The 27,585-nt window shown below is 32.8% G+C and overlaps 4 protein-coding genes across 6 annotated transcripts; 2 read left to right on the forward strand and 2 right to left on the reverse strand.

The window, feature by feature from the left end:
* The first annotated feature begins 246 nt into the window (after positions 1 to 246).
* Positions 247 to 10,996, forward strand: LOC148282042 (coiled-coil domain-containing protein 22 homolog). 3 transcript variants are annotated; one of them, XM_088225751.1, is made up of 8 exons: positions 247 to 585; positions 714 to 882; positions 3,295 to 3,628; positions 4,114 to 4,427; positions 5,034 to 5,258; positions 6,162 to 6,313; positions 9,599 to 9,764; positions 10,695 to 10,996. In XM_088225751.1, the coding sequence occupies exons 1-8, from the start codon at positions 536 to 538 to the stop codon at positions 10,932 to 10,934; spliced, it is 1,650 nt and encodes a 549-aa protein (XP_088081877.1). In that variant the 5' UTR covers positions 247 to 535; the 3' UTR covers positions 10,935 to 10,996. The 3 variants fall into 3 exon arrangements, with proteins under 3 accessions (XP_088081877.1, XP_088081879.1, XP_088081878.1); XM_088225753.1 differs by having other exon boundaries at positions 328 to 585; positions 725 to 882; XM_088225752.1 differs by having other exon boundaries at positions 329 to 585; positions 680 to 882.
* A 1,981-nt stretch (positions 10,997 to 12,977) lies between these two features.
* Positions 12,978 to 19,246, reverse strand: agt (O-6-alkylguanine-DNA alkyltransferase). The gene is made up of 3 exons (XM_088225756.1): positions 19,230 to 19,246; positions 18,407 to 18,693; positions 12,978 to 13,886 (listed from the first exon to the last, which is right to left on the reverse strand). The coding sequence occupies exons 2-3, from the start codon at positions 18,629 to 18,631 to the stop codon at positions 13,650 to 13,652; spliced, it is 462 nt and encodes a 153-aa protein (XP_088081882.1). The 5' UTR covers positions 18,632 to 18,693; positions 19,230 to 19,246; the 3' UTR covers positions 12,978 to 13,649.
* Positions 19,247 to 22,159: 2,913 nt separating this feature from the next.
* LOC148282044 (uncharacterized) lies at positions 22,160 to 24,658 on the forward strand. The gene is made up of 2 exons (XM_088225754.1): positions 22,160 to 23,346; positions 24,248 to 24,658. The coding sequence occupies exons 1-2, from the start codon at positions 22,264 to 22,266 to the stop codon at positions 24,527 to 24,529; spliced, it is 1,365 nt and encodes a 454-aa protein (XP_088081880.1). The 5' UTR covers positions 22,160 to 22,263; the 3' UTR covers positions 24,530 to 24,658.
* Positions 24,659 to 25,368: 710 nt separating this feature from the next.
* On the reverse strand, positions 25,369 to 27,096 carry mRpL22 (mitochondrial ribosomal protein L22). The gene is made up of 3 exons (XM_088225755.1): positions 26,677 to 27,096; positions 26,324 to 26,537; positions 25,369 to 25,644 (listed from the first exon to the last, which is right to left on the reverse strand). The coding sequence occupies exons 1-3, from the start codon at positions 26,869 to 26,871 to the stop codon at positions 25,424 to 25,426; spliced, it is 630 nt and encodes a 209-aa protein (XP_088081881.1). The 5' UTR covers positions 26,872 to 27,096; the 3' UTR covers positions 25,369 to 25,423.
* Positions 27,097 to 27,585: the final 489 nt, after the last annotated feature.

Raw genomic sequence — 27,585 nt, forward strand, 5'->3', positions numbered from 1 at the left:
TAATGTAAATGTAACATTAGAATTTATTTTGTTTATATTTTGTGGTTTTCTATTTATAAAAAATATAAAATAATGATATATGCCTTTTGTACTGTGTTCTTTATTTTGCACCCTCTAAGCCCCAATGTCATTCCTCAAATAAAGGTTTTTTTGTAAACTACATAACTTTCCTTGTTTTTTGTTTTTGTAAAAATATGATAAAAATCATAGAATCCATTAATGCAAAAAAAAAAAAAAATACTGGCTAGTAACACTCTGGTACTGAAAGGGTTAAAATGTTCTGTCGGTTTTTTTATGTGATATTGTGCATTATAACTTGGCCACCGCTATTTGTCTATGCCCTTAAATGTCAAAATAAATCTGTCAATTTTCAGTTCTCAGGTCAAATTGGTCAAATTGTACTATATAATCTGTGAGGTCAAAAGTGTCGTCAAGGCAATAATTTGTGCAAGGGACCGAAGTGACGTTTTGGGAAAAAACAAAGTTTTTATTTTGTAAAAGCGAATACTTTAATATCAAACTTTGCACTTACACAATGGAAGAGGTTGATAGTATTATTTTACAAACCTTAAATCAACTGGGGATGTAAGTTGTCTTAGAACCACACCTTTTCATTTTAATAACAGATATTAATTTAATTACTCATGCCATGTGTTATATGTTACTTACGTCATTTTAGCCCCCTAACTATTCATGTTTTTTTTTTTACTAAGGACATTCTCAGAAGATATTACTACGTTAAATGAATTGCCAGAGAATTATGTTTTGTTGTCCACAAAGAAATGTTTGGATGTAATTATTGGGACTGAAGATGAATCCAATGTTGCCGAAGAAACATCTCAAAAGATTATATTAGCAAATGAAATTATATCTCACTGCAAAGTAAGTGACATGTTAATTATACAAAAAATAATGTTATCTGTATTTAAACAATTATTATTATTGCTTTATGTAGAAATACTTATGAACCGGGTTGTGGTTCCGTGGGTAGTGTCATGGACCCCGGATCGAGAGGTCCGTGGTTCAAATCCCGCTCTACCACAGCTTGTTTCTTATTTTCTAATACAGTTATTTACGACTAAAAGAAAAAGATCCCAAAATTGAAATATTTCCTATTTTCTAACACAGTTATTTACGGCTAAAAGGAAAAGGTCCCAAAATTGAAATATTTGGGTAAATCATAGGAAAGTTTTTACAAAAGATTTTATTTAGAAAAAAGTTATCTATAAATATAGGTAGGTACCTACAGTTTTATCTTCATCGGATTTATATGTGATGTTAGAATGTTTCTTTTTTATACTTAAAATTGAATAGTCTACCGTTAAAATAATATGAAGTCAAAAATACTAATCTGTTCTAGTTTTGTATGTCACTACACATTATTTATTTGTTCTTTTACAATTTATGTATTACTTTTTTTACATTAAAGATAATGTCCACTGGGTGTCCCATGTGGAGGAAGGCATTTTATATTATTTTGAAACATGCCTTATGCGCCCTTACATGTACCTATTATAAGTATCATCCATGAAAATTTCTGTCTCAGATGTATTTTAACATTAATTTACCTTATATTGTTGTGAAATACATACAATTACACCATATCACCGCTGGATTTATAAAAGTATTGAAACTCTACGTCACTGGATTTAAAAAATAAATTTAGCCAATCCATGTTAGTCTACCTGAGAATTATATATTATACTTTTAAAAGTATACTTTGATTAGTATAATTCTCACTAATTCTTGTTGTTTTAACAATGCAGTGAAGAGTACAATCAGAACCATTCTGTAATTTAATAAAAGCCAAAACGTTTACAATTGCAGAACTATGTATACATTTTATTTAGGTAGATCTTTAAAACTGTGGCCTTGTTGGTGTGAGAATATTATGTATTTGTATTAAACTTTCTACTACTGAACATTAAAACAAAATAGCACGGTTTAGAAAAAGTACAAAAATAGTCTGATTTGTATTTCCTAAAATTTTTTCATCATAAAGTCCGTAGCTTCTTGAATAAAAGATAGTTTTGTCAGCAAAAAAGTTTTATTTTTACACATAGTATTTTTTGAGCTCAATACGCTTATGTTTTTTAAATTTTTTCATCCCTGCCAAATAATAAGATTTGTCGAGGTTCTCAAAATAGGCGTTTATTTGAGCGATGATTTCATAATTTTGGCCAAATCTCTTCCAGCCTAGCCATTTCTTCAGGTTTTGAAATAGGAATTAGTCACTGGGTGCTTATCCCCAGAATATGACGGATGAGGGTGCAGTTCCTCGCCCAATTCATGAAATTTCGCCATGACGACTTGGCGTTTATGTATCCATGCATCATCTTGATGGAAAAGCACTTTCTTTTATGTCAAATGCGGTAACTTTATCCTCAAATCAACGTTGAACCGATTTAAGAGGTTTGCGTAATACTCACCGTTGATTATTTTTCACTTTTGAAGGTAATCAGTGTGGATTTTGCTGTATGCAATCTAACAAACTGTCACTATGACCTTGTTGGCTGACAGACCCACCTTCGCCTTCTTCTGCAGCGTTTTGCCCCGAGAAATCCACTGTTTTGACTGCTGCTTGGTCTCCGGTGTATTGTTGTGGATCCATGTTTGTCCACACCAAACACCTTCAAAGTTGTCACGTTACTTAGCTTGTGGTCAAATGTGAGCACCTATCTTAGAAATAGCTTTCTTATACCCAAGTGATCATTTAAAATAGAAACCACTGAACCATGTGATATGATTATGGCTTCTACAATCTCATTCACACTTTAAATCTGTGATTGGCCAACACCATATTGTGGATTTTTTCAATTGTTTCGGGTATAGTAATCTTAATTGGGGGTCCGGAATGTTCGGCGTCACTCGTGTTTGTGCGACCACAGCAAAATTCAGTAAACCACTTCTTTACCATTAAAATTGATGGTGCAACATCCCTATAGTATTTATCAAGCTTATCCTTCATTTGAGTGATCGTTTTTTTTTCTGCAAAAAATAATACTTGATGAGCATGCCATATTCAGTTTTTTCCATTTTTGCAAAACTTCATAGGGATGTCTGCTTTCAATAGCTGTTAAACAAAAACTCAATGATACGGATTGCTAAATTTTTTGTAGTCTATCGATAGATGCCATTTGACTGGAGCAGTGTTGCTTTTCAAGTTACAAAGCGGGAAATAAAAAAAGTCCCAGATATAATGGTCTACCCTCATATAACATATAGATATAGGTCATTATGAATAGTAAAATATATATATGATAAATAATTTATCTTTTTGTGTAATGATTTTAGAAATTGGGCTACAAAGGAAAATTAGGCTATGAATTACTTCTTTACCCAAATGAAACAGACACAAGAAAAATTTTGACTTTCCTAATAAATAAATTACCAAAAGAAACAGATAAGACTTATCTTTATGTTAGAGATGACTTTTCACTTCTTATGCAAAATATTTGTCAACAAATATCAGAAGAACTTAACCGACCTTGGGCACCACCATACTGCAGCATGAAAAGTTATAAGATAACTGCAAATGGTAAATGGACTAAAACTGGTTGCAGTTTTGTTGAACCCTTTGACAAAATTCCCTTTAAATTAGCTCCAAATGAAGAAAGTTCCGTTACAGGTTGGATTATTTACCTTATTTCTTAATAACAATCACAGATTTCTTATATTCATATATTTATTTATATTGTTTCAAAGGCACATTGTGGAATAAACGTTGTAATATACATAATATATTACCGTGTTAATTCCATCATATTATGAAAATCGCAAATTACAAATAAATTGTTTTATCTTTCTCTTGGTATAACATTCCCAAAGGAATTCAATGTAGTATCACTGTGGGTGGAGGTATATTATGTACATAGATACCACATCCAACATTAATATTATTTTAACATCAAAATTGAAAGGCATTTGGATAGAGTTGAACGGTTCAACTCTCATAAGTGTACACAAAAAATCCTCTGAATTGTGTGAAGTTATGGTTATTGAACAAAATGTAAGCATAATGAGAACCTACGAGAGATATACATATCCTTTTGATAATTTATTAATGTATCATTTTATATAAAGCATCAATTAATATTTCCATTATTTTTACAGCATTTAAAAAATACTGGAACCAATTTGTGCCTGAAAATGTAACACATCAAACCAATATAAATTTATCAGATTCTGAAACAGAAGCGAATAAGATAATTGAAAAGTTAAGGAAAGCCAAAATTCATCATTTATCAAGAAATAATGTATCAATTAAAGATTTTGAAACCAGTGTTTTAAATGAGCCCCAGGTTACTCAGGATAAAGATGTATTTCAACTGTCTTCGAATGAAGTTGCATCTATTTTATCCAAATATGAGAAAGAAACTGACACATTAATTAAACAAATTGATGAGTCTAAAGTTAAGATGGATAAGGTAACCATAAATCCCACACTGAACATTATTTTAGTAGTTTTAAAGTTAGGTGTAACCAGCTGTAAATTTTTATTTTATTTTTCTGTATACAAATGTTTTTATTAATAGAGAGGTCAATCTTTAACAATGATTTTCTTATAATCTATATTTTTTTAGTTCTCTTTCCTATAGATGATTCGAAGATATTATAACTGGTAAACATTATTCAGAGAAAGTTTGTGCACTTCTATATGCTTGTCAAAAAAATAATAGATATAAGTAAATAAACTTGTGCACAAACCAAAAATTGCCTAAAACCAACGTTCCTATCTTACTGCATACTTGAATCTTCTCACACATCCTTCTTATAAATCCCTATAGGACATGTAAACTGCTTTATTATTCGATTGGTCTAACCTTCACCTAATCCATTAAAATAATTCATAAAAAATCTCTATCTCAGAACAGGCTGAGCCATGTTATATGGAGACTAACCTAACCAGAGGACACTCTATATTAATGTTAAAATGCACTAGTGTTATATAGATTCTCCGGAAATAAATAGTATGTGGAATAATTTTATAAATAAATAAATATTTTACTCATAATACCATATTTCTGTTCTAGATTTCTGTAGATCTTGCTGCTGAAAAGGAGAAAGAAACATTAAACAAAAACAAAATAGAAACCCTTTCACTCGTCACATCGTTGTTACCCGAAATAGAGACAAATATGGAGAAACTGCAGCTTATCCACGAGAAAGAATCCAATAAATTGTCAGCACTGAAAAATGAAATGGCTGCATTTGAAATACAATCCCTAAAAGATAAAGAAATTTTTGAAAAACAAAAGGTATGTAATTTATTAAAGACCACATGCTTAGCATTGAGCAAGACGATGAAGAAGTTAGGACAGGTGCTTGAACATCGTGCACAGTAATTCATTGTACTGTTTGTTAGCTGTACCTATTTTTAGTGAAATAAAAATGACTATCAGGGAGCAGGTTACATACTAGGAAATTCTCCGCTTCAAGCCTCATGTAATCGGCCCTCCGGGCCTCATATTATCAGCCCTACGGGCCTCAGTTGATAGGACCCTCGGGCCTTAGTTGATCGGCTTTTCGAGCCTCGGTTGATTAGGATCTCAGGCACCTTGAAATATCGCCCCTTTGGGTCTTATGTAATAAAGAAGAATCTGTGACTAAGAGTAATGTTATCAAAACCACACAACAATTATAGACATAATATATTAAATATCTACACAAAAAGTTTGGTTCGTAAGGGATTAACTTTGATTACGTTGTATTTTTTTTTCTTATTTGCGCTTAATGGCGTATATAAATCAGTACCTATAAGGGGCACCTATATCTATATAGTATAGTAAACCCCAAACAATAAAAGGGGTAGTTCAAATCTAGTTAGATATCGAATTTAATTTTAGGAAGTTATAAACAATTATAATATATTAAATATGTTGCATGTTTTTTTACTTAAATGCAATTGGTGTTATTAGAAGATTGCTATATTTTTTATTATTCTGCCAGGAATCTTATAATACCACAAACTAAATTGATATATAACTAACACACACGTCAGCGTAAAGCTGCTAATGTACTGAATATAAATAATAATAATATCTGTTTTGAAAAATATATGTATACATATGACTAAGTAATTCAATTACAGTTGCTTTTTATTAAAGAAAGAGGTTACATTGATTAATTTATTCTTTAGTTCATTTGAAATATTTTTACAGATAATGCAGTCAAAATATTATAACACAATTAAAACTTTAGAAAAAAGAGTAAAACGTCTCTCTGACGAACATCATAAACAAAGATCTTTGAAACTTCAACTTCGAAAGGATTGTGATAAACGAAATCTAAAAAAAAAATATCAAAAGAAAAGGTACATATTTTAATGATTATTAAACATATAATACTAGGTATATCCAGACAGTGGGTTCTGTTACAGGTTAAAGAAAACATGAAAAAATCTTTAGACCTTAAAACTATTTTCACACTATTTTGTAGGTACTTGCTTTTGTATTCCTTTTTCATTTTCATTTTTTTTTTGCACCACAACAGGCCAGGAGGCCCAATTACAGTGGTGAATTACATTACACTTTTCATAAAAGGGGACCCCCACTTTGTTCGTCATCGTGCACATTATCATAACTTTCATTGAACTGTCTCACTCACCTCCTTATCATTGAATTACTTATCACATCTTCTCCATACTGATTTGTTGATGAATGTGGACTGGTTTAATGTTCTTTGCATTAAGTAAACGAATTACAGTCCTCAAGCGGGGGGATTTTCAATTTTATTCGGCATTTCGCCGAAAATCAGCTAACTCATAATAGTCGTAACTCCTCAATGGGTCAGGATAAGTACCTCGCATGCGCGAAACTGAAAGTTCTTTCTGGATATACCTCGTATCTTCAAATTTTAACCATACAATGTTGGCCTTCGAGATGTGGTGCTACAGAAAAATATTAGGAATTTTCTGGAGAGACTACATCACTAATGACGAGGTTCTCAACAGAATCAAAGAAGGTATGCACCTAATCAAAACCATCTCAGAGAGGCGAGCTCGATGGATCGGTCACATTATGCGTCACGAGGGTCTCCTGCACGACATCATAGAGGGAATGGCTGAGTGGACAAATTATAGAGGGCGCCCCCGATGGGAATATTTGGAGCAAGTGTGCGAAGATTTAAACTGCGCTTCATATGTCGAGCTGAAGAGGGCTGCAGAAAATAGAGACCAATGGAGGACGAGATGCAGGGCTGCAAAACAATCTCCAGGATTGAGACTGCGAAGACGAATGTTGGCCATATCTTTATGAAGTAGCCAATTTTTATTACTAGATAAAAATGACCTAGATTAGGTTTCAAAAGAAAACTTCTGTTTACTATTGTGGTATGATATATTTTTTATAGAAATGAAAAATAGCTGATTTTCAACTCATTGAATGCGGACGACTCACCCGAGTCGTTGTGTACTTGCCCTGTACGCAGGCGACTTATATATGAGTTGCAAGTTTCTCCTGCGGTAACTTAGTGAAAATGTAATAGAATATGGTGAAACTCATGCATAAAAAAATTCTCTAATCTTTACACTACTTTATCTTGTGACATCTGTCCAAAATAAATTCCTTAGTTTATCAAACAATGCTTCAATGAAAACCCCTTATTTGAACTAAATCAGTTGTTTCAAATCTTTCCACGCGCGGATAGCTTGAATTAAATAGAGACGATTTAGGTGTTTATTTGTATCCGAGAATGTACTTTAGGATGGATTGTGTTGTGTGTGTGTTATTATAGCTTGCCGACCACATATCGCACATCGCATCTGAGGACATAAGTCTCCATGGCGGTGCCCACATACACGGAAAAGTTGCTCGTTGCCAAAAGAGAAAAGCTGCCCGAAGGAGCTCTCTGTAAAATGGTAGCCTTAGCATCTTTGTGCTGAAAGAAAGTAATCCAGAAGTACATAATATGCACATAATAATTGGATTGAGAAAAGAGGGAAGTGAATACTTCACTGATGGATTAAATTGATTGGACATGATCAATTCGCCGAAATGATTACAAAATTTTTTCAAAGCCTTGAAATTATTTTTGGAAGATTTGTATATCCGACAGGACAGGGCCACGGATAGTAGCGAGAAGCTCCATTCGGTTATCATAGAGAAGGGGAAAGAGACAAGACCACAGGATGTGTTCTGAAGACTGATTAGGATATCCACAGCAGCACGAAGGGGAATCAACAATATTGAAAACAAATAATTCGTCATTAAATTTACCATGACCTGATAAAAACTGCGTAGTCCAGTGATCGGAGATAACCCAAGAAGATTTTAAGCACTGACGGATTGAAGGAAAAAAAAGAAAGGTAACCCTTCCTCAAGGGGAAGATTCCCATCGCGATTGCCAAGCATCAAGAAGAGCATTCAAAGACTTTATTTTTATATTCGCATGAGGCATTCCTTCAGTTGGGAGTAGATGGATGCCACCAATAACAGAGGAACGCTTTCTTTTTAAGTGGAAATTTGGGGATTGTCGCTGGATCTCCAGATCCAAAGGGAACAAGCCCATTAGAACTGGGAGTGCATCCGTCCAGCATGTCCTATATGCTCTAGCAAGAGCCAATAGAGGTTTCATTTGTCTGCTTAAACTAATTCGCCTGAAATATTGCAACTCACTTCGGTGTGCCTAACAGCCAGCCGCATAGCACACGATGCCCAGGACAATGGATTTGTAATAGACCGTTGACGTTTCAAAAGACAACCTCCAGCTGGCTCTGGCCAAGCGTGAAACTTTGTGGAAAAACATCTTTCTCAAATTCACAGCTTTCCTAGCATGGGAAGTATAAGACAAATTTATTTCAAGAATTACACCAAGGTTTGAAACCAAATTTGAAGCTCGAGAAATTGGGTTTTTTGAGGAGCAAAACTTAATTTATTCCGAATACCCCAATTAGATACTTTATTTAATGCATTAGCTGCGTCACCCTCCAGAGATCTGCGGCTATTGCCCTTAATCAAAATACATCCATCATCGGCAAAAGCCTGAATCATAATGATGAAGGAAGAGGATATTCCAGAAAATCATCGAACTATGCATTACACAAAAGTGGTCCCAAAACAGAGCCTTGAGGACAGCCACATGAAATCTCACATGCTACCACCAGGATACACAATGTTTCGATTTGAAAAATAGCTTATTATAATTTTAAATAAGTTTGCAGGTATTTGTCGAAGTCGTAGCGTGGATTAAATCGTTGGCCACCAAGCATGGTCGGAGGCACCTAAGATATCAAGTAATATAATGAAGACATATTTTTGTTTGTGTTTTTTTTTTTAATTGCGTATCATAATGATCACGTCTTCGCGCACAATTCAAAAGTGTTTTTAATGCGGAAATATTTGAATTCCACCATTTGTGACAAATCAAAGAAAGAAGAGAAGCTCGTCCTAGCGCATGTGTGTTATTATGATAATCCTTTAAATTGTATTAAGCAAAAGCACTGCCTCGCGTGAATGATGATGTGAGAATATTTTAAATGTGTCTAAAGGGCTAACTGTGTTAATACAATGTTATCTTCTGTAGATACTGTGCAATGCTGTTTTGGATATAGATTATCATAGTTCAACTAATTCTGTAATGTATAATAATATCATTTCAGATCTGCTTACACCCGAAGAATTATGGAAATTATTGGCAACATAGCAAAACAAAAAATCGAAATTAACAAAATACTGTGCGACACGCGGACATTACAAAAAGAAATGAATAACATGAATGGACGCCTTGATAGATCTTTTACAGTTGTAGATGAATTAGTATTTAAGGTAAGTTATATATATATACTTTCCAATAGTAATTCGCAATATCATTAATTTCAATAGACATTAAATTAGTTCGAGTAATTAATTTACCAAGACTATGAATATTTTTTGCTTCTTTTTTCCCTGCTCCAAATTATAATACGAGTTAATTAAATAAGGCTTTTACTTTCACATGTACATATATTATACAAATTTTAGTAGTACATATTGGATTAAATATTAAAAATTTGCCAGACATAAAGACCTAATAATAATAAATAAAAAAAATAGTTTGTGAAATAATTCAGGTGTTTGTCAATTAAAATGCCATTCTTGTCCTTTAGTTTACGTTAGAACATCAATAAATTTTGATATTTGTGTTAAATAACACATGAAGTGTCTTCACAATAACAATTTCTCCGAATTCGCAAATCACTTAATCAATTATAATCGTGACTTTAATAAAGATACAGGCGTTAAAAAAATCTTACATGCAAATAATAAAGAATTAAAAATAAATAATATGGAAATATTTCACATTAAGAAAACTTCAAAAAATAATGTTCCTTTGATCGATAATCAAACAACTTTTCAATATAGTTCATTTTACGATGTTCCATTGTAATTGTCACCTTATACCTTTTAAATTTACGCCTCTCCCTTCATCCCCTCCCTCTCTTTTTTTAACTATTTCTCCCACTACATAAAATATTTTCTAAAAGGTTGCTTATTAAAATGCATGGCATGTTAGTTTTATATTTTTGTGCAAGAACTATGGTAAATGTGTATAGTGGGTTTTTTATGTTGGTTTACTTGGTGTCCTTATGAAGAGGCGGGTACGTCTCGAAACCGGTAGACATAGAAAAGTCAGTAAGTGGTTATATACTAATAACTAAGTCAAATCTAGTTATACAATTTCCTACAAATTTATGAATCGATTTTTTTTCATTGTAGGATGCCAAGAAAGATGAACATGCTCGAAAAACATATAAATTAATAGCATACATACACACGGGATGTGGTGAAATAGTTAACAAAGTCAATGAAATTGGATCTAACTTAAGGGAGATCAGAGATTTAGAAAGACACGTGGAAACTGAGAAGAAGAAAAATATAACAGAGAATCTTCAAAGGGTTTATTTAGATTTAAAATATGTGCGATCACAAAAAAAAGATGCCAAATTAAATACCTGAATGTGTTTGAATTTTTATTTCATTATTTTTTTTATGATAAATAAAATTATGGAAACTGTACATATTACTTTTTTTATTTTTTATTAAGTTTTATTTATTTTAACAAATAAGTAACATACAAAATTGTATTTTTGTTCCCGCAAAGCCGAAGCTTGTCTGCGGGTTACATTACATTTTTTTAAAAAAATTTATAAGTAAGTACATAGTTTAATAATAATTAAAGAATAAAATATATTTATACACTTAAGTTTCACTTGCTGTTTAATAATTTTTTGACTATTTTTTTTAATGAAATTAGGTTTTTTTCTTCACGATTTTCAGCTGGTATTAAATTGTACAGTTTTGGTACTACACTACCCATTGTTCTGTCACCATAGTAGTTTTTCTGTCGTGGTACCATCAGCTGCTGTGCTGATACTTGTCGGGTCATGATCTGGTGGTTTATTTTGGATTTAAAATTGCAATCGAGGAAGTGATCTGTCATTATCTTATATTGACACTGTTTGTTAATTGGCAAAACGTTAACAAAATCAAAAAATATTTTATTGTTGTCTTTTGCCTCATTCTTTATTTTTACAGGTACGATAATTTTTAAAATTTGTACCTGTAAGTTCAAGACTCTATCCGTATAAGATTTAAAACTTAATCCCCATATTCTTAATCCATATTGAATAATTGGGTCAACTAGCCCCAAGTAAACTAGTCTCAGCACTGGGTATGGTATGTATGGTTTTAAATGGTACATGTTAAGTAGGCAAACTTGTTTATTTATATAAGAAACAAATCAGTTTTTTTAATATTATTTTAAAAATCAGCTCTTTAAGAGGATATGCGGCAAAGAGAGGATTGTTGAATAGGTATTTTAATCTATTTTTTTCTGTCACTCTCGCAGATGCATCCTCGAAAACTGTGCGAAAAAGACAACTGCAAGTCAGACTGATTATGCCTAGCTAAAATTGAAAAAATCAAGATCTCATTTTACACACCCCAAAATTGAACTGATTTTTGTTTTTATTCTTTTAAGAAAGTATCAAAAATAAATTTTCTGGGTCGGCATGTTTTGCTTTTTACAAAAAAATAATAATATCTGTAGACGGCAAATAAAACTAGGCAATTTTATGGGTTATTGGATGGTCCTAGCTTCTAAAAAATAAATAAAACGCGCCAATGGTGTAAAAAAATCATAGCTCTTGTGCTTTAATCCAGGGAGAAAATACAGGAATACTTTTGTATGAAGAAAAGTCAGACTGCGCTCCTCTTGAGAGATTAAAAGCGTTTATTGGTCAAATAAACGGATGGAAAAGTACTTAGTATTTTTGAAATATCTAAGTTAGTATAGGGGAAGGGTGTACAAAATGACATAGGTGGGTAAAATGACATAGTAATCATATCTCAGAAACTAAACTCTTGGTCATGTTTGAACCTGCACAAGAATGAGCACTGGTACGACACAAAAATACTTACCAATATTTAGGACTCTTATGGCGACCGCCCGAAAAGGACATGTTGCGGGTTACTTTTTGAAATAAAACAATATTTTTGTTGCGCGGACACCGAAGGTATTATTATTATTTTATTTGTATTATTCTACAACACAAACTGAAAGGATATGTTGTGTCATTGTTAATCTTCATAAAAAACTATAATTTTGTTAAAATTTACTAAGTGCAATGTGATATTTTTTAATGTTTTTAAAAACTCACGTAGTGGGGCAAAACGACATATTTCTTGAGAAGAATAATAATGCTTCGCAATTATGTGCGTAAAACATGACATTTGAATACAACTCCAAATATATTAGAGGCTAAAGCTAAAGGTTCCAAAAAACATATCGTGGAAAAGTGTAAACAAGGTATATGTAAAAAATTGATTATTGATTCAGACACTGAAGACCTTCTTACAGACGATGAAGATGACTGCTCATGCATTTATTGTAATGAGTTATATACGAGATCAAAGCCAGGTGAAACATGGTTAAAATGCATAAAGTGTGGAAACTGGGTTCATGCAGAATGTGCTGGTTTAAATAAAAAAAAAACAAGATTTTTGTTTGTGAAATGTGCATTTAATATTTTAGTTATTTAATATTCATAAAAAAAACTCATCAATTCTGTTTTTAAAAAGTGTTGAATAATCATCCCATCTAAGTATATTTTGTATGTCATTTTGTACACCCGGTGGGGCAAAACGGATTTTTGCAGTATGTTTTTGTTTTTGTATTTTTATTTAATACATTTGTATTTTTTCCTTCAACAACAGTGCTAAGATTTTAAAAAATAGTGTACATTTTGAACCAAAGAGATTTTATACTAAACATGTTAACAATTTTTTTTTCATATTACAAAAAATCTATGTCATTTTGTACACCCTTCCCCTACATTATCTTATTGTAAATAGGCAGGCGCAAACTAAATAGAGAGATAATATTAAGTCTCGAGCTACATATTTATGTATAGCAACAAAAAGCTTGCTAATGTGTGATGTCAATTTACACGGCTTTTTTTACACACCCTCTTCAAAAACCCTTAAAATCAGTTAAACTTAAATCAATTAAACAGATTTTTATCAAAACGTTACCAAAAATTTCTATCTATATATTTATATAACCACAAACAAAGTACCAAATGAAAAGATTGACCACAAAGTTAACATCTTAAATATTTTAGTTTTTTTAGAATTAACAAATAACAGACATTTTTTTTAACGGAAGGTACTTTAAGAATTTTCTAGGTTTATAAGATATGCCTTTCTATCAACTCCACAACTAAATCCCCCATTATTCCCTGCAGAAGATATTAAGCGATGGCACGGAACTACGATAACCAGAGGATTAGCCCCTGCAGCTGAACCAACTGCTCTAGAGTGTGTTGGTGCTCTGCCCATCCGAGAAGCCAACTGGGAGTAGCTCATTTTTTCACCGAACTTCAGTGTGCCCAGTTGTTTCCAGCATTCCTTTAAATTATAAATAATGCTTTTTAGTATTTGAATGCATCATAGTGTATACTGCTGACTTTTTTCTGCTAAACAGTCTCAATACACAATAGTGCATGTCTAAAAATAATAAAAATAAAATATACATTTTAAAGAACATTACAAAAGTATAATAACTATTTTCATTCCACCAGTATTTAAAAAGTATAGAGAGAGTAGATATTTGAAATTTATTGCCAAAGAGGGGGAAAATAATTTTGAGAATGCAATATGGCAGTCTAGGCATTTACAATATGACCTGTAATTAGCTAGTTGAAGTGGCCACTTTACTCACTCTGTAATATTCACCATTCTGCCTATGTTCAGAATATTTACATTTCCTTAGTTTTATTTATTTATTTCCTTATGTCTGTGAGCGCCTATGACAACACTACTACGCAGTTCTCACAGCATATGTGAGTAATTTATTATCAAAAAGGTTAGTAGCTTTAGTATTTATCAAGTATAGAGTCTATATATTCATGGTCAATAACAAAATTATTGTTTAAACTAATAGATAAAATATGTAAAATGAGTGTTAAAACTAATAAATAAAATATGCATAATTTTAACTCAGGGAAAGGGTTATGTTACACAGTGTGTAAACTATTTAAACCAGCTAATGACAGATCACTAGGCCAGCAAAGGCCCAGACTTCCCTTCTCAAAAATGTTTTCACTCTCTGTTGCAATAAATTTTAATCTTAACACTCCCTATAGAGTGAAATCCAGCATGCGTAAAAACATTTAGACATACTCAAAATAGAATAAATATTTTTTTTATTTAATACATCGCTTTTTATTTTACTACTCTACATTTTAAACCTTTAAATTTGAATGGATTTCAGTAAGAACATATTGCCATATTCAGTTTCTTAAATTTTACTGTAGCTCATATAGCAAAGCCGTACAGTGATATTCATTATCATCATTTCCCTATCCACACCCGATAGTGCAAAGGGCACTGGATTGGTTACAAAAATTTCAGCGTGAGTTGATCATCCGTTACATAAGGGTAGTCTTATGCTTCAGTTGCCAGTCCACGAAAAATTTAATATTGCCATGTGAAACCACTTTATTATTATTTATTTATTAATATAGTTACAAAAAATGATACATACATGTTTTTTTTTTCTATTACAATCTAAGTACTTTGATGTATTTATTTAATCTTAAAACTGAAACATTATAAAAAAGAGACTAGTTCTTGTGCTTGGAGAGTGGCTTACACTGTTATAGTTATTTAGTGGATTTGAAGTTGTATAATTTCAAATTATACTTTACAAAATTTAACTTTTCCCTCCAACCAATTATTTCAGGAAGCTGAACTTTTGAAGCTACGAGAAATCTATTGCCAGCAATGTCTAAAATATGTTTTATGCGCCAACATTTATTTCCTAAAAATTTTAATAGATCTAGTCAAAGATTGAATAGTTTACTTGAAATTCCTCATTGTAAATCCAGACTCAGGCAAAGACACTCATTTTTTATAGCTCCAAAACTGTTCAATGCATTTCATATGGACAGTATGATACGAGTAGATATGAATTATTTGAATATATTTCGATTAAAATTTTTGTTGAAATTATGGATAAAAAAAACGGATTTAAATATCTTCTTTTTTAATGAATGGAATATACTTTAATTTTCTCATTTTTAGTGACAAAAAATTGTGTTCTAATGTCAGCACTCATTTTTTAACTTGTTGATATCTATTGTATTCTTCGAGTAGCTTTTATTTCAATTAAAAATAAAATGTTTACCCGCACACAGGCCATGACATTGTGGGATTTTTTTTTGTGTTAATGTAATAGTTTTTTTTTTGTATTTGTAACTAATGTATACCTATTGTAAAATGCAAAAAATAAATTATAATAAATAAAAAAAATTATTTGAAAAAATTAAAATTGTATCATATACTGTTATTTTTTATGTTACAAACATACATACACACAAGCCCGCCTCTAGAGTAATAAGTGCCCGGGGCAAACAAAAGCCCAGCGCCCCGCATTACCGTCCCACACCCATATAGCGGTAAGTAAAGTAAAGAATATAAAGTAGAGGGAAAGTACAGAAAAATGTAGAACAATATATTTTTAATTTGTTAACTAATGTAGGCAGGAGAACAAAAAAATATATAATGGAATTTTATGAGCTTTTACGTTTGCGGATGATGATATAACATCTTCGAAATCTAACTTACGAGCTTCATCACTCTTAGTGTAAAGTATTGTAAGTACAACAAGTGTTTCTTCGGACATTGTTGAACGTAAATACGTTTTAATAAGTTTCAGTTTGCTGAAGCTGCGCTCACCACTAGCAACGGTAGCGGGAATAGTAAGTAGAATTCAGAGTGCAACTCAAAGATTTGGGAACAAGTCTTTAAGGTCGGCGTTCTTGATTCGTCGAGGACCTTGATCGGAGTAGCCACTACATTGTCGTTCAATATCGACTGCACACGGACCAGCTCATTTTATAGCTCACTCCCGTTTATATCAAACACACCTTTGTGGGTCAAATGAGCTTGCAGTTCTTCGCATAGTTTACTGAGCTGTGTCTTTTCGGGAAGTTCTTTGATGTTTGGTGCTGGGTAATTTTACAGAAAGCTTAGAGACGGCAGAAAACCCCGTGTGGCCAAAAAATAGGGAGCTTGCGGCGCCCCTCTGCCGCAGGGCACCCGGGGTGGCCACCCCGTTCGCCCCGCCCTTAAGATGGCCCTGCATACACATACATGTACACTTATGCATACATACTAACACACATATATTATATACATACATAAAAACAATATAGCAATTTAGAAATAAACATAAAATTGTAAATAAATCAATTTTAACTCTATGTATAGTATACATGAGAATAAATATATATTTATATATACAGTGAAACCTCTATCTATCGTTCCTCGAAAATTTGTTTTCCCAGATGTGTCGTTTATTTCTTACAACTCCGAAATAATTTCATATAAAACATACAAAAATTGATCGCATCGATCGTTTCTCTTTACACCATTTTACCGCATTCATCGTTTGAATTACGATGCGTATTTGACATATTTTAATATTTTGTGTATGTTCTAATGCGCAGAACGTTCGAAAGAGAAAGAGAGATATAATGACAATTAGAACAAGTTAAGGTTTCTAATGATGATTGGCTAAGACTTGATACACAGACAAATTTCAACAATTTTGTTACATTTGACGACAATATCTTAACGTGTGGGATAGAAACTATGGAAAGCTTGTGTGACGCAAGGTTGAAGGAGACAGCTGAAGAGGTCGATATTGATGAAGAGGAGCCACCGCCTGTACCTTCATTGTCAGAAGCATGCACTATCTTCGAAAGATTAAAAAGATTCTACCATTCACATTCAATAACTGATGCCGAAAAAAATATTATTTGCAAAGCCGAAAATATAATGTTGACTTACGGGAATAAAACAGTAAAAAAAACAAACGTCGCCGTCGGTGAAAGATTATTTCCAATGCAATAAACTTAAATATTTTTTTTGTTTTTGTTCTGCTTTCTAATTTTATTTAAATACATTTATTTACACCTGAAACTTTTATCCTTTTTAGAATTTTAACCTGCCAATGGTAATGCAGATTGCCAGGGCGGTATCTTTACCTGATCTTATCTCCTTGTGTATTGACCTCTTATTCCCGCATTCATAGTTTATTTCAATAAGTCCTTATAAAAACGATTGAGGTTTCACTGTATATTAAATAAAAAGAAAAACAGAAAATAATAATGCAGTAACTGAAATAGGAATGCTGTTTTTCTCGGGTTCGAAAAATTTTATGTGATGGGGAAATATTTATAATTTTGTATTCCTTTGAAAACTATTTTGATCATGACTTTCACGTATCTAATTGACTTATTCATCCCAAATTCATTTATTATAAATTATTATTTGGTATCGACCTTTCCAGGAATGGAACCGGAAATCTCAAGTATGGTAGGGGAACGCACCAATCATTACATTCCTAGGCGGACTTACCTCCACTTGATTTCCCTTTACAGGGTTTTTAGCAGAGGTTAGCCATCGAGTCAAAAGCACTCGTCCAGGATTCTGGTTCTATTTCGCGTACAGAATTATATTCTTTATTCGCCAGGACGGAGATATTACCTATCTATTTATCTGCCTTGCATGGTGGGCAAACGCAACAGGTCTCTAGTTCGATTCCCGACATGGTTGATATAATTTTTTTATTTAAAAAAGTGTTTTTTCGCTAGAATATTTCATTGTCCCTAGACTGGCACCCGAAGCATAAGACTGATCACCTCCAACTAAAAAAAATATATCAAGATGCTCTACGATTGGTGTACCAATGCAGTGTCCTATGCGCCATTAGGTGCAGAAAGGAAATAATGAATGAGTACCTACCTACTTTGTACAAAAGCTATGAGATAGCTTAATTTTTTTTTGTTAATTATAATACTTATCTGTTCTTGGTTTTTGCTATGCTAATTAATGGCTGATTATAATATATAAATACCAACCTTTTGAAAGTCTGTTCCAATAAATTTTAAGGGAATATTAAATTCTTTTAATGTCCCTTTAAAATAACTTGTCATTTCTCTGTGCAAATCAGCAAGCAAAGAAGTCTCTCCAATAATAATATCTTTTCTGGTAATCATTTTCAATTTGTGTACAGTGTTTTGTAATTTTTTGCTGTCCATAAATTGTAGTAAATATAAATGAGAATCGTCCCCAACTGCGACCATATCTCCAAGAGGTGTCTCAAAACTGGTAGCTTTTAATAGTTCATCTTCAGCAACAGTACTGTCTTTTGCAAATAAACGAAGCATATTATCAGCACACAACATTTAAAAATTACAATATACGTTTGAATTAGAATACGAGGAGAAATAACTCACAATATTTTATCACAAAGTATTATAAATGAATCACTAATTATTTAAAATGTAACGGATTACAATTTGAAACCGAACGTTTCATTTTTAGTTTTTATATTACTAGATCTGTAGTCTGTGATTACTTGGATGTAATGCACAAGACTGATTATAATAGTAATCATAGTTCTACATTATCTCTCATAGTAATAATAATAAAAATATTTCTTATTTTGCATGTAATACCGAACTTTTATTTATAATTATTTTTCTTCTTCTTCATTTTTTAACCTTTTAATCTCCTGTGAGGACCAGAGAGTGAGAGACGAGAACATGTTATTGTCTATGCCCACAGTATCCAAAGGATCTATATACCTAAATATAAGGGCACGCAAAGCGCCACTCGCCCTTCTCTGCCTCCGCCAGTACTCAAATTCACTTCACAGTATTATTTGTTTAATTTACGTACCTTCAATTTTTATTCCTTGAGGTTAAAGTTCTGTTAAATTCGTTAAATCCATTAAATCATATGGAATGGAATACAAATCACTATAAACTGATAGAGTATTATACATCTCTCTTGGAGTAATAATACCCCACTGGCTTATAAAGTCACCCATACAGACAAAAACCATTCTATGATTATCAACCACAAAGTTTGCTACAGTTCACAGCAGCAGACCATTAATTACTAGATTTTTAGAAGAAGTAAAATATGCATACGAGTTTACCGTAAAGCAATTAAAGCTTTTGGAATATTTTCCAACATTGTTTTTTTTATATTTTTTAATTTGCGTTCTTATGATTTACCCAAATATTGTACAATTTGTAACAAGTTGTAAATAACTCACCTTTAAAAAATGTGAATCGAGTTGGGGTAGAGTGGGATTCAAACCACGGACCTTTGAGCCGTGAGTCCGAGTCGCTAGCCACGGGACCCTGACCAGATTCTTATTAGCTGAAATACTCTAAACACGAAAATAATAATCGATGGTGAAAAAATTTGGTTGCCTATACTAACATCAAATGATTTGTTGACCAGTTCTGAAAACTACTTTAAAAGTCCCGATTAAGCGCACCAAGGCAAAGTGAAAAGAAAAGTCTCCAGATACCAGGAAAGTCAGAAGAAAAAAAAACAAAAAAATATATCCTGAATGTGATACGAGCTATTCACACGTGTCTAAAATATTCATGTTAAATAACTTTTTTCTACGTAAAATAAGCAAGTATTTTTATTATTCATCATAAAGTCAACCTTTCTCGGTATTGGGAAATAATGCGGCGATATTAGAAAATATTTAAATTCCAATTAATATAACCTTCCAATACATTATTTTGTGTTCTGGGATTTCTCAAACAATAAAATGTACTCTGATAATAATAACCTTTTAGTTCACGACAGCTAATTCTGAGGTGGTATTCTGAACGAAAAAGCGCGCGTAGGAAACGCATTTTTAACGCGTATTTACGTACTAAATACACGCTAACAGAGCGATCTCTTCACGTGCAATTCCTTTCAGAATATCAGCCCTGAAAAGAAACATTTTAATTACCGCCGGTGCCGTTATAAATAAATCCATTTACATCATATTTACAATAATATTCCGTCTTTTGTTAAAGTAAATTATGATTCAATAATACGTTACGCAAATTACCTAGAATTCCAAAACCTTTCTTTTGAAATATTACATTGACAATGAATATCGACCTATGTTTTCCGCTGGGAAAACATAATTTTATTAATTAATATAGCTTTTGACCTATTCATAAAACTCTAACATTGCCACCATTTCTCAATAAACAAACTACACACACACACGACACCCGACATACCTGTTTAAAATACTCAGGCATTAAAATCTTTTGTCCCCGTAAAATAAGCAGGTATTTTCGTTTTAAATTATAAAATCAACCTTTGGTTGGATTGGGAAAAAACGCGGCGATATTTTAAAATATTTCAATACGTTTTAAACGTATTTAATATTATGTACATTATAGTCTTAGTTAATTATAATTTAGTTTTATAAGAAATAATATGCAAAACATCATGATTTAATATTACAAAGTAGTCATAAGTTAGTGTTGGAAAGAGACCACTGGTAAAAGTGATGAGTGAGAGGGAGATGGAGAGAGCTCCTAATTTAGAAGAGTGTTATAAAATCATCCCAAACAGTCGGAACAAAAACGAGTCGGAAAAGAGCCAGGAAGGAGAGTGGACCAAGAGTCGGTCGACAGTCGGGGAAGTGAGTCGAGTCTACGCGATCGTACCCTCGATCGCGGAGACGATGCAGCGTGGAAGTCGAAGTTAGGGAGTTTAAGTGCAGTGAGTGTACGGGTAGCCAGTGCTGCGTAGCAACCTTGTGGAATCCGACTGCTCCACGAAGGTCATCGGAGGCCACCTTTCAGCCGTGAAGGTTCCTCCACGTCCAGGACATCCATCATCCTCCAAAAGGAACGCCAGTTTCCTGCACCACCAGCGCGTGTGCCCAAACCACGGCCGGTCAGTCTTCCAGCTGGCTGTCGCCGTCACCATCGCCACGGGACCGAATCCAGAGAGCCGCCCAAGGCTTTATCCATGGCAGATCTCCGCCCAGGACATCGCCCAGCATGTGTTCGTCCGAACACAGCATCTGGACCACCATCCGTCATCTCTCCACATAAGTGAAACCACCATTGCGTTAGAATTAAGATATTAGTGAAGAGTGACAATTACGAACTGCATTATAGTTAAGGACCTAGATCTGTAAGTATTTTTTCTTTCTCTCATGTTTGTAATTAGTTCTAAGATTATTCCCATGTTCTAGTTAAATAGGTAAAAATAGGTAGGTACATAAAACTTTCAGACTTTTTAAATTATCTTACAATTTACTCGTTTTCAGAATAGAAGTTTTCTTTATTTTCTTTTGGGCTTTAAATTCATTAAGTTTTAATTAAGATTATATTATCATGATGGGGAATAAAAATGGGAACACATGGCGAAATTACTTTTTACACCACATATTCGATAAGGCGCCAGGAAGACGCGATCTTCTAATTCATCTCAAGTTTCCGTTCGGCGGATGTTCCCGCTTTCTCTCAGTTAGCGGAGAGACGGACAGCTTCCGTCTATTCATACGTGCGAACGTGGAACTTGATTTTTCACAGCCTCCGAGATGATCAAATCTCATCTTAATTTTTCTCTCATCGCCACTCTCCAAATAACCAAAACTCCCCCAATAAAAATATTATTTTCCATTTCTTATTTTACCCCCCCGTGATATTATCCGTGATAAAAGTAATCTCAATTAATTTCGTAACTGAAATTTTTGTCTTTGACTACCGAATTTGACGGAGGTTGGCAACCTTGAGTAACAGATCCATATGCTTTGTCTATCAACACATCTTATAAATCACAAAAATATTCTGTGGTCTGTTAAATTTATAAGAGGTTAAGTTAAAAATCCTGTTTCAGAATAATTTGTATTAACGTCCTAATTCATGAAAATATTAGCGTAAATATAAACATGTTGAGATTATTTGCCCGGTGCTGTGATAGTAGAGTGAATTTTCGATACCCTCAGTTGGTCAGGACATTTCTGTCAGAGGCCTATAAATGCACCGATCTTTGGAGTCAGAGACTCAATTCGCCGATATTACAAAAAGTGCGAGTAGAAGAATTGTATAATACAATAGATCAGAAATTTTCCCGGAATGAAGTTGTGAGTGCAATTGATATTGATATATTTGCGAATTCTGTTTCCAACGAAAACTATTTGAATGAACTGAGAGACCTTTTACTTAAACTTCGTCTCTCGATCGAGACTATGAACACTTTAGATTCTACAAAATATGCGACGGCTCGAATATTTATTGAGACCGGTAAATATGATGAGCTTGTTGAAATATTAGACGATAGGCTTAATTATGGAATATTTCTAAATGAATTCACAGGAAACATTTTACTTGACGAATTAATAAAATTTAACAACTTTTCTGTAGCCTCCAAAGTTGCGTCTTTCTTTATGCTTCAAGAAAGCTTTGAAAATAATGAAATAACAGAAAACTTGTGCATTTTTGCATGTATGAAATATTTGGCCAATCTAAAACCTGAAGTAATTGAAGTTAAAGAGGAAGTGTCTGATGAGAAGCCTGTCAAAAAGAAGAAAGAAGAGGAAGTTAAAATTCGTGTATCATATCTGAGGAATCCTTATTTCGACGACCACTTTGACCTTACAGATTTAAAACTTTTGACAGGAAAAACATTAGCAATGGCTTCCTCAAAGTATAGCGACACATTTAATTTAAATTGCCAACTTTTAGGGTGGCTATTCTATAAGAAAGTTGAAAAAGTAAAAAAGATTTCGAAACTCATCCAGGATAATAATGCACTCTTAAACGACTGCTTACAATTATTTAAAGGGGCTATGGAACTTTCTCACATTAAGGATGATCCGGAAATTCTAAATTCATATTCAGAAATATATTTTGAATTAGAAAAATCTAATTGCTTGGATAAAACTCACTCAACTATGGATGAAATAATAACAGAGAAGATTAAAGATGCTATAAATAAATTGGAACAAGAAAATATTGATCGTCACAGTCAGGTATAAATACTATTATTTTTAAAGAAAATCAGGTTGTGGTCCCATGGTCTTAGACCTTCGATCAGAGATCAGTTTTATTCTTTACTCTAACCACAACTTGATTCCCGTTTTCCCAGTTATATACAATTAATTTAAAATATCCTAAGATTATAATATTTAGGTGAATTTGAGTGCTTAATGTCGAGCCGCATTATTCATAAAAATATAACTTTACAGAAAAATTTATATTTTATAAAATAAAAAAATTATCTCTCAGTGTTTCATATTATTTTTTATGATTTATTTTGTTTATTATACTGGTGTTTATAAAAAAAAAATACATGTAAAAGTTCACTGTTAGTGAATACCCTTGGTAACAATAATTATTTTTGTTATTTAGTTGAGGATATAAAAAATCATTAACTCTCTAAAATGAGCATTTTGCTCTAAAAGAGGGATGTATCAGCATATTGTGTTATACCTATATGTATCATATTTTATTTTATAAAAAAAGCATTTACTCTCTAAAATGAGCATTTTGCTCCATAAGAGGGATGATGCAGCATATTGTGTTATACCTACATATAGCGCGCGAGTTGAATGCAATCGGGGCCTGAGGTAAAGAGCGGGAGCATCTCCCTGTGCCGTACGCACGTCGTGCGCATGTTTGATTTTTCCATGTGAAATAATTAATAAAAAAATATGTGATAATTATCACCTTGCATTTTCATTACGTAAACGAAAATATAAATTGTTGAATTTAAAACAATGTTGAAATTAATCGACATACTCATTATCGATATCAATAATTCTAATTTGGTCACAGCACTATCGCATTCCTTAGTTCTGCATTCAACTCGCACGCTGACAGTATATGTATCAATATTTATTTTATAAATAAAAAATATATACATTTTTTTAGTTGTTCAGTGAGTGGGATCAGAAAAGAGAATTTTTATTGATGGAGCAATTAAAGAGGTTAGAGAATGAAAAGTTTACGTCGGAGAAAAAAGCCAAAGTAGAAGAGCTAAGACTTCTTGATGAAAAAATATGGTTCTTCGATAATCAGGAAAAGTTTGAGTTAAAGATTAAAAATAGGGAACTCCCCGAGCCTAAATACCCCGTAAAGGTAAAGAAGAGTTCGAAACTGGATGATGAACATTATATTCCTCCAGAAATCAAGCCTCAGCCATCAAAACATTAGTTTATAATATTTTGTTGTTGAGATATAAATCAGACTTTTTTCTGACTAATACAAATGTAATTAATAAAATCTAAATATTGTGCTGTTTATAATTAAGGTATGAACAAATAAACCAATTTAATATAACTGTATTTAATTTTTATTTTAAATAGTGCCTTAAAATTAACCTCGGCAAACAAATATTTGTTGCAGTAGAAATTAAAAGTTTACAATGTAGCCCCGGTAAACCGACCCTGATATATGAAAGTGAAATATAGAAATGGAAAATAAAAGGATGAATGCCATCGAAATGCGATCTGACATTTGCTTTTTTATATATTGGCGGTTATAGTGCAATTTGTCACATTCACATTCAACAATTTTACAAGAGAGAGTAAAAATGCTTTCTCTTATCTTAATAACTAGTGAATGATTTAGTAACCGATTACTTTTATCTATGTAGACATGGCTTTTAAGTGAAATTAGACATATTGTGTCCTAATTTTTTGGAGCACTAACCTTATAACTTATAACAAATTGCTTTAGATCAAGTTAATTTAGAGCACTTTGCCAGTAAATGAAGAATACATTTTTAAGCACTTCTGCATACTTGAGTCATTTTCGTATTGTATTTTTTATGGATTGCGAAATATTGCACAATAGCCGTCAATGACTTTTCGTTTGGAAAACCTAAAGACTTTCTCCGCACTGAAATTGTATTGTTATGAATATTACATTTCTGTTGATTTTTTTGCAGTTGTCGACACCCATCTCAGAAATTTCTGCTGTGTATCATCTCATTTCACCAGCAGACAAAACATATCATTAATACTTGTAGGGTTTAAGTGAAAGTAGAGTAATTATATGGCGTAATTTATTTATTCTACAAAAATTGATAAAACAATTCAAGGATGTTTATAGTGATCCAATGACTTTCCTTTTTCTCATTCCTTCAAGCCAGTTATCCAATTGCTGTTGTGGAGTTTGAATGAATTTGTTATAGTAATTCTCAGGTGGAGGGCCTTCTTCTAACCTCACAAAGTAATGGCAATATGTGTACCTTATTTCACCCGCTCGACCCTTGGCGTGCCTGCGCATTCCTTTAATTACGGCTCCTTTGGAGGCAAAAGACTCGGCTAAAAAAATAATATACGACTCCTATTACATACTATGTTATAGGCTATTCCAAATAGAAATATTCATGGCTGGATAGATTAAGTATTTGCTGTTTCACTGAGTTTTGTTAGAATTTAATAAAAATACTGTGTAAGATCAATTAATTAATTTGCATTATTTAAGCTATTTTATAAAATTATTAATTGTTTAGATTTTGAAAAATATTTACAGAAGCTTTATCATCATTCCCTTTCCGAACCTAATGGTGCATAGGGCACTGCATTGGTACACCAATCGCAGCGCATCTTGATAATTTTTGTTACATGAAGGTGAGATGATCAGTCTTACGCTTCAGATACCAGTCCAGGGACTATGAAATAATATTCTAGTGTAAAACACATTTTAAATAAATATTTCATATCAACCATGTCGGGAATCGAACCCGAAACCTCTAGCTTGGTAGGAAAACGTGCTGACCATTACACCACGAGGCCGACTAACATTAACAATAATCTATTTCTTTAAAGGGACTTAATGGGTGTGCATTTTTTGGAGCTGCAACATAAAGTAAATGGTGTAATTGTAAATAGTATCTCCTTTCACTTCATCTAGCTAATCTATAATGCTCCTTTACTTATTGCTCGTCCTTTACAGATAGTGGAGTTGTTAAAGGCAGATTAAGAAAAGGATACTACTTACCGACCCATAAATTACTTTTGAATTCCACATTATGATATTTTACAGCTAATTCCTGGGCTTCCAAAATGGTTTGTTTTGCAATAGCAGAACCTTTTTTTAAAACAAAGCTCAATTGTTTTACTGCTTCGTCTACTGACATCCCACGAACGAAAGAGGCAATGTACCACATCTTCTTGGGACTGTATTTGAAATTTATTGTTTGATGACACACAAACTGAAATAAAATGGGGAAAAGTATAAGCGCTTCATAATGTCAACACACTTCAGAGAAAACATTAAATTTAAAAAGCATGTAAGTTTATTTTAAAACGTGAAATTTTATACAGATGGATAATTAATTCAAGGTAACTAACCGCGGGTCGCTTTTCTTCTCCTTCTAATTGAGGTGGGTACATTTTCTTATTGTATTGCAAAAACTTTTTGGGTTGTGTGTCTCTAGACCAAGCAAAGTACGGAATAGTAGTGTGTAATTTCACTGATAGTATCGCGCCGATTGGATCCTGCCATGGTTGATAAAATATTTTGTTTAGTTTTTTGATGCACTGCATTTTAGATAAAAAAATACTCCTTTTCAATTATTGTAGAAACAACAATATCAAAATTATGAAAAAATAAACACTGAAATCCTGCGTCGAGGCCTGCTTGAATTAAAGTAGGCAAACGAATATTACTGGATAGTATTTATAAATCTCACAAGCGCAAAAGCTAGGTTAGGTTAATTTTGTATTAATTGTCTATGCTTTTCCGATCTTTCAAATTGAAACCACGGACTATAAAACATAGAAGCACAGAATAAAAAAATACGCAGAAACGACAACTGGCACTACACTCTGAACCACAGACTACAGATATCTCTCTGAACTCTGACCTCACTTTGACAGCAAAGATGAAAATCATACTGGAAACTGACACGGCCCTAATAACACCATAGCCTACTCTGCGACAAACAAGGCGAAAGTCTTTGCCACCAGCTTTGCAGACCAATTCACCAACTATTCCGGCAATGATATCCCTTCCCGCATATTCACAGTCGATGCCCAAGTAAATTTAAGCTTACCAACCCCCCCCATCCAACCCTCCAGTTGAATTCATCACCCACACTAAAGTAATCAGATAACTCGAAACCTTCAATCCCAAAAAAGCTTCAGACTTGGACACAATCTCTAACAAAAGCCCCCGCAGCCTCCCCCCAGAAGCTATATGTGCCCTCATAGCAATCTTCAACGCCTCCGTAAGGCTTCATACCTTTCCTACTCCATTCA

Source organism: Micrasema longulum, unplaced genomic scaffold (genome assembly GCF_059751315.1).
Source record: "Micrasema longulum isolate JH-2025_06_02 unplaced genomic scaffold, ASM5975131v1 h1tg000383l, whole genome shotgun sequence".
Lineage (NCBI taxonomy): Eukaryota > Metazoa > Arthropoda > Insecta > Trichoptera > Brachycentridae > Micrasema > Micrasema longulum.

Excerpts from the sequence above, each read along its gene's own strand:
- LOC148282042 (XM_088225751.1), top strand. The coding sequence starts at position 536 with ATGGAAGAGGTTGATAGTATTATTTTACAAACCTTAAATCAACTGGGG. Across the intron at positions 5,259-6,161 it reads AAATTTTTGAAAAACAAAAG|ATAATGCAGTCAAAATATTA; the intron begins GTATGTAATTTA and ends ATATTTTTACAG. Across the intron at positions 6,314-9,598 it reads AAAAAATATCAAAAGAAAAG|ATCTGCTTACACCCGAAGAA; the intron begins GTACATATTTTA and ends ATATCATTTCAG.
- agt (XM_088225756.1), bottom strand. The coding sequence starts at position 18,631 with ATGGTCGCAGTTGGGGACGATTCTCATTTATATTTACTACAATTTATG. Across the intron at positions 13,887-18,406 it reads TTGGAACAGACTTTCAAAAG|GAATGCTGGAAACAACTGGG; the intron begins GTTGGTATTTAT and ends TATAATTTAAAG.
- LOC148282044 (XM_088225754.1), top strand. The coding sequence starts at position 22,264 with ATGTTGAGATTATTTGCCCGGTGCTGTGATAGTAGAGTGAATTTTCGA. Across the intron at positions 23,347-24,247 it reads ATATTGATCGTCACAGTCAG|TTGTTCAGTGAGTGGGATCA; the intron begins GTATAAATACTA and ends ACATTTTTTTAG.
- mRpL22 (XM_088225755.1), bottom strand. The coding sequence starts at position 26,871 with ATGCAGTGCATCAAAAAACTAAACAAAATATTTTATCAACCATGGCAG. Across the intron at positions 26,538-26,676 it reads GAGAAGAAAAGCGACCCGCG|TTTGTGTGTCATCAAACAAT; the intron begins GTTAGTTACCTT and ends ATTTTATTTCAG. Across the intron at positions 25,645-26,323 it reads CAAAAGTAATTTATGGGTCG|CCGAGTCTTTTGCCTCCAAA; the intron begins GTAAGTAGTATC and ends TTATTTTTTTAG.